Source organism: Glycine soja, chromosome 11 (assembly GCF_004193775.1).
Source record: "Glycine soja cultivar W05 chromosome 11, ASM419377v2, whole genome shotgun sequence".
Lineage (NCBI taxonomy): Eukaryota > Viridiplantae > Streptophyta > Magnoliopsida > Fabales > Fabaceae > Glycine > Glycine soja.
The window spans coordinates 41,575,051-41,582,511 of NC_041012.1; the positions used below are offsets into that span (position 1 = coordinate 41,575,051).

Sequence of the window (7,461 nt, forward strand, 5' to 3'; positions counted from 1 at the left end):
TTAGATACAATCTCAACACATTATTCTTAAATATAACAAATAAAATAAAAAAAATCAAAATTTCAAGTAAAATTAAATTTGATAATCTTTTTGTTTTATTTTATAATCTTCTTCCTAATATTTTGCTAAATTACATTGAAATTGAAATATATAAAAAATTATAATTTGAATTTAGAAAATATGATTTAAGTTTTAAAATAATATATTTTGGTGGTGTAAAATTGTAGAATATTTTATTTTAAATAATAACTTTATTAATACAATTTTTTTTCTTAATTTTATGTTTTATTTTAAAATTATTAATTATAACTATAGTTTAATTTTATTATGAAAAAATATCAAATTTAATTTTACTAATATTTTAATTATAACTAAAAATAATATGTTAAATTTTCCTATAAGAATATACCAGTCCTCCTCATCCCATCTAATAGTATTAGTATAAGCTACCACCATTTTCTCTCCTTTTTCATTTCTCACAGCCAAGGTTGTTGTACTAGTTGTATTGTTGTATCTGAAACACTCTCAATGTGTTCCTGAAGGGAGCCATGAGATCATTAGCATTTCTTCTGATTTTCCATCTCCTTGTATCTCCCACCATTGTCAAATCTCTCTCTCTCCCCCACCCTCCATCCAATGGTACTTTGGACCCAAAACAAGCAATGGCCCTAGAATCCCTCAACATCCCCACCTCAAAGGACCCCTGCGCCCAACCCTCCTTCCACAATGCCACCCTCTGCGACGCCGCCAAGCCCTTCCGCCACCTCATCTCCCTCCGCCTGGCCAACTGCTCCTCCTACCTCTCCCTCTCCTTCACCGCCCTCAAGTCCCTCTCCACCCTCCAATCCCTCTCCCTCCTCAACTGCCCCGTCGCCCCCATCCGCCTCCCCGCCGACCTCGCCCTCTCCCTCACCTCCTTCACCTGCGTCAACAGCCTCCGCAAACTCTCCGGCGTCTGGCTCTCCAACCTCCAGAACCTCACCGACCTCGCCGTCTCCGACGTCAACGTCAAGGCCTCCGGCCCCTTCGTCATCCTCGCCCGCATGACCAAGCTCAAAACCCTCACCATCTCCAACGCCAACCTCACCGGATCCCTCCCCGGCCACCTCCACTCCAACCTCACTCACATCGATTTCTCCAACAACCGCCTCAAAGGCAGCATTCCCCCTTCCATAACAATGCTCGACAGCCTCCAGGTCCTCAATCTCTCCTCTAACTCCCTCGCCGGAGAAATGCCTCCTTCCATCGGTGACCTAATTTCACTCAAAAACCTTTCCTTAGCCTCCAACTCATTCTCCGGTTCCATTCCTGATTCTATATCTGCTTTACCAAGTTTGATTCACTTGGATCTGAGCTCGAACCAGCTCAATGGAACCATTCCCAAATTCATTTCACACATGAAGTCTCTTAAGCACTTGAATCTCGCCAACAACAACCTCCACGGGGTTGTTCCTTTTAACCTAAGTTTTATTAAGCGTTTGGAGGTATTCAAGGTTGGTGGAAATAGTAACCTTTGCTATAACCACTCCGTGGTGTCTTCGAAGTTGAAGCTTGGGATCTCTCCTTGTGATAAGTTCGGAATGCCGGTGACTCCGCCTTCAAAGGATTCTTCTGCCGATGATAGCAGCGACGATGATTACGACGAGGGTGATGGGGAGGGGAGTAGGCACAAGAAGGAGCATCATCATGGGCCTAACAAGTTTGTTCTCGGCGTCGCCATTGCGCTGTCTTCCATTGTCTTTCTCATTGTTTTCTTGATCCTCTGCTCCAAATGTTGTCGTTAATTAGATTTAGAGGAAATTTTTGGTTTCGGGGATTTACAGATTTTTAGATTAGGAATATTCATAAATTCAGTTGAGTGCAGCTTGTTTGATATATTTATTTATCATTATTAATTAATTATACTACACTAGTGATTACATTACAGAGTAGGTTCAAGGAAAGGAAACGTAATGAAAATGTAACTGCCGAAAAAAAAGGAAATTGTTATTTATATTTTGGTGGGGATGTGTGGAAAAAATGAGGACGGAGAGACATTAAATCAACAGCACGTGCAGTGCAATGAGTTTATCATGGGATGATAGATGATAAATGCTAGGTTTTAATTTTGACACCGTTTTATTCGTTGTTTGGAGTAAAAAGGTGGAGGTGGTGCATGTGAATGTGGTATCTTTGAAGTTTTATGTTGCTTGTGCTATAAGCTTTTGTTATTCATAACGTGCTCTCTGCTGACTTTCATAATTGCCCTTTTCATTTTATTTGTGGCACTGTTGCATTAATGTCTGCCTTTTTACTTAGTTAGTTGGGAAAATTTTGTGTTTATATGCTTTCTAGCTAGATTCTTGGTTCATACATAGGATTCACCGTTGGGGTTGGGGGTCAAAATTTGGTGAACACTTAGCTGAATAGCTGGATGGTATGACACTTATTTCAGGTTATTGCGCATGAGGCTAAAATAGTGATGCTCTATTATTAATTTGTGGAGGAGAAAATTTTGTTTAGCTTGACTAGGACTCTCTAGGAGAAAGGGACAGGAGCTCAAATATTTAACGGTTGGTGATATGATTTGCAAACTGGAAAATAATATTGTATGATTGTGGATATCTGGCTATATGGTCCAATATTTTTGGTCTGTGTTACTGTTAAATGGTTGTATATGAGCTGTCTGTCCTACTTGATTTCCACACAATTTCCTTTTCCTAGGTTGGACGCTAAATAGTGTACTGAAACGACTGCTAATCCATTATTCATCACACGCCATTTGTATTTTTTTCAACATAGGCTGTGTGATCCATTATCCATTACCTTTTTGTATGTTTCATTAGTGATTATTTGTTTTTATAATTATAATCTTCAACAGAATTGTTGTGTGAGATAATTAAAGTCAGAAACTTGTGAGAGACTGACCTGCAGGATTTAATTAGTTGTAAATATATTTGTTTGGTGAAGCTTTTGGTATAAAGGATGGGGCAATCCTTTTCTTTTTTCTTTGGCGGGGGGCATTTATGGTGCGAGCATATCATGTGGCTTGTTGAAGCTTAGAAAAGTGACTAAAGTGCTAAACTAAGCTCGCAAGGAGTAATGTGCACTTTTGCATTCAAATCCTCAATTACATTTACATTAGGTCCCTATCATATGTTTAATGGTTGGTCAAGTTAAATTGTCAATTGCCACCAGAGTTATTTCTGTTGCACCGACTGAAGTTGCTGGATTTGAGCCGCAACGATTTTATTGGGGCTAATCAAAACTTCAACATTTGATTTGACTATTAGTCGTAATAATTTTACTGGTTTTATCTCTCATCTATATCCAACTTGTCAATGTTAGAGTACCAATAGTCTATAGATTGCTCGATCCAACAATGGACCATTCAACCTGTCTTCACTTAAACAAAATAAATCTCGTAACGGCTTATCAGGTACCATCAGCTCACGCTTACCACATGGTTGAGATTTGAGATTGTTTTTGTTAATTTTACTTTCCCATTTTAAAAATATTGATCATATGATGTTTTTATATGAGAATTAGAAAAAGAATAATAGCTTCTTGATTATAAAAAATGACAAAAAACAATTAGTTGGTGTTAGTTGAGTTAATTCTTTAATAGCATACAAGTTAGTATAGCTACTATGAAATTACTTTTCTTCATTTAATCTAATTTTGAATATTTTCGTTATTGTTTTTTCTGGAGTGTCTCTCATCTTTGGTATGCTTTTCAGCTTGAGATGCATTTGGATAAATAATTTAATTAAATTTTTATTAAATGAACTTATATTAAATGAGATATTACTTGAGAAATTTATAATGCCATAGATGTTAAACTAAAAAAAAGGGATAAAATTTAATAATTAATTTAACTTAAATTAAATTTTAAGCTGTCTATTTAAAAATTAAAATAAATTAAATTTAGGAGAGCTGGAAGATATAGAACCATTTGACATTAAATTATCTTTATGGTAAGATGCCAAATGTTTAGCATCAATACAAAGATTTGGAAGATTTAGAACTCTTCAATATAAAGTTTCGACAAAGGACGTTTGTACTTTATCAGGTGGCATCGGGCACTTAACCATGCTTCAATATTTATATTTTGTTGGCAACAATTTGGAAGTTATGATATTTTCACCAACACCTTAATTGCATATTTATTGTTTGTCTAAATTTACGCATAGCTTAATGATGAAATATGTACTTAATTGTCTTAAATATATAATAAATAATGTATTTATTTGGCAAAAAAAGGAAGACCGGAATAATTTCCCCTTCAAACAAGCTACATGCATTTGTTACCTCTATCCACAATACTGTGTTGCGTGCTACCTTCGATTGTAAGTCATCATATGTGAACACTTTATTCAACTATAAAATATATGATTTTGGACGTGATGAACTAGCTAGGATATAGGAATTCCTCATATATGTGATTGCCTTCTTTAGTTAAACCCATATCTGAACGGAAGCCAGAAGTGTGAGTACAATTATTGGACATGTGTTTGGCAATTTCTTATTTCTAGGAAATAATTATTGTGAGATCTTTTTAAAAAGCCGTATATTTATCTAAATTAACATTCTGTTTAGCTAAGGAAAAAAAAAACAGGAGAGAGTGGAAGTACATAAGTGAGAAAAGAAAAAAAAAAGGTAAAAAAATACAGGTTTTCAATTTATTGTAAATTAATTATTTTTATTTTTTTTATAAAAGCATGTTTTGATGTGACAGGTTGACCTAATAAATTGTCTTTCACATCTATACTTCTAGAGGCACTCGATCTTATTTAAGGTTTTACTCAAGGGATAGATACCAACAAACATCACTCCTATTTCTTAAATGCAGTAAGGAATCACTGTTGTAGATGAGTTAAGATGTATAAAGACCACATTGTTTTTATCATCTCAGGCTTCTTCTTCTTCTTCTTTTGTCAAGGGTATTATTTATGTTATTTAATATACACATTCTATTTTTTTTTCACTTTCTATAATCAAATCAAATATAAGAAAAGATTCAATAATGTATGTGTGAGTAATTTTAATTCTGTAATTTAGATCAGTTTGATTATGACAAATAAAATAAAGGAAAAAATATTTTTTTTTATTTCTTTCATTTTATTTTCTCTCCTAATAAACACATTAAAATAGATTAAATTATAATTTTGATCTTTCTAATTTTTTAAATTCATGATTTTGATCCCTTTAATTTTTAATTATAACATTTGATCTCTAGTTTTATAAATTTATGATTTTGATCCTTTGGTAGATTATTAACTAATAATTGTAATTATCAAATATATTAAATTAATTATAAATTAAATAAATTTATTAAATTTTTTTTATAAAAGACTATTAACCCTAACATGATACGACTGTCACGTCACATGCGATAATGAAAATAGAAAAGGTGTTTGCATAGAAGAGAAAAAACAAAATGTTATGAAAAATTAGGATTAATAATTTTTTATTCAATTTTTTAATAATTAATAGTTTTAGTTAATTTATAATTAACTTAATAACTCAATTAATCAGAATTATATTTGTTAATAATCTATCAAGAAAACCAAAATCCTCAATTTATGAAACTAAAAGATCAAATGTTACAATTAAAATTCATGAAATTAAAATGATGAATTTAAAAAACTAGTAACACCAAAACTACAATTTAACCTTTAAAATATTATCTTGTTATTATCTTGTTATCCCTTTCTTTCTTTCCACTTTCTTTCGTAAACCAAGACATATCACAGTTATTCTCGTTATAAGAACCATTTTTTTTTACGACATTTAGATTTGGTTCTCACCGACCGAAATGACCCCAAAAACTTTCAAATGCATTTATTTTGGTCTTGTAAAAACAAATAGCAAAAGGTAGAAAATCGAATTTGCATGTCTGCTATGCATATTCATTCATACACGTTGCTTTCTAAATTCTTTCCCCCAATGACATGCGCTTCAGGTTGGATACATTGGCCATTCGTTCAAAAAATTTCAATATTATCATACCTGTCTGTATCTTGCACAAAATTCTCTATTGGATATGGTATATGGCCTTCCTAATCTGCTAGAATTACACTTGAATGCAAACAAACTAGTTGAAAACATTGGTATATCGATCCAATACTTTGTATAATATTCAATGAAAAGAAATTGAGTTTTTCATATTAATAAGAATGTTTTAAGCCTTTTTTTTTTCATGATCTTTCATTGGTGGATGTTTAACAAATCATTCATTACAGAGAGATAAACACAAGATTTGTACGTAACAAGATCGTGTGAAAATTCATCTTGAGAAAAATCCCCTTTCTATTGATCAGTGATCACAAAGAGTTTAAATTCTTAAACAGGAGATATAAACATAAATTCGCGTTTATAACTCAAATAATTTATGTACTTTATAAGAAAAAGAGGGTGAGTAGATTAACTCCTTTCCAACAATTTACTCATTTATGTTATATGTGAGAATATTTGACAACCGGTAGTGTTGACATGCAGAGTATGGATCAAAGGGGATTGTTTATGCCAATTGCCAAAGGTGATGTCTGACTCTGGTTCAGTTTTATGGTCCGTGCTACTGTTAGATGGTTGGTTATGAGTTGTCAGAGAGAGCTACCATGATTTAAGTAAATAAATAAACTTCCACACAGATTCATTTTCCACGTTACATTAGATACTAAATACTGAAATGGACTATTAAATCCATTATTCATCATATATCAGATTAGTATTTTTTTTTTCACCACATGCCTTGTGACCCATCTTACAATGCCTTTGATTGTGTCTGTGATAGCCGATTATTAGTTCACAATTTCCCATTGTTTTTAGAATTCTAATCTTCAACAAAATTGGGTGACTATATAAGCATATCCACGCCTCCGCCAGTTTAAAGGTAAGGTGAGAAACTTGTTTCTCTTATCATCTGGACTTTGTTGTGAATACAATTACTTGGTGCTGCTAGCTAGCATTGAAAATATAATTGTTTCATTTAACTTTTTGGCTGCACTCAAGTAGTTTCATTATTTATTATATTTCCCCCCCTTAAAAACAAATCGTTACATGTGTGATGGACGTGGTTGTCAATATCCAACAGCATTAGCAACTCTGTCCTAACTTTTCTAATCATTATGTATGAAGACAAAAACAAGTCCCCACTTGAGGACAGGACTTCCCCATCTTTTATACAGTTAAAAGCATCACCCATTTCTCTCATTCATGATTCATTCCTCTGCCCCATGCTTTTATTTACACGAACCTTAGGTTGTATGGACAGATGTTTTTAGATCTCAGTTTCATGGGTGTATTTTTAGTTTATACAACCTTAGTCATTAGTATTAGTTTATCATGAATGCCTGATGACAATTAATCATTGCAGCAAAGCCTCAATGGGAAACATATGTGCAGTCCAAGAACTTTTGAGGGAAAGGAAGAAGATAGAACATGACATGTTCAAAAAGGCTATGCTTAAGTTACCTTGTG

General features: G+C 33.3%; 1 protein-coding gene across 1 annotated transcript; it reads left to right on the forward strand.

Annotated features, from left to right (window-relative positions):
- The first annotated feature begins 433 nt into the window (after positions 1–433).
- Positions 434–2,603, forward strand: LOC114374008 (receptor-like protein 51). The gene has a single exon (XM_028331590.1). It carries the CDS (start codon positions 549–551, stop codon positions 1,782–1,784), a length of 1,236 nt encoding a protein of 411 aa, XP_028187391.1. The 5' UTR covers positions 434–548; the 3' UTR covers positions 1,785–2,603.
- The last annotated feature ends 4,858 nt before the right edge of the window (positions 2,604–7,461 follow it).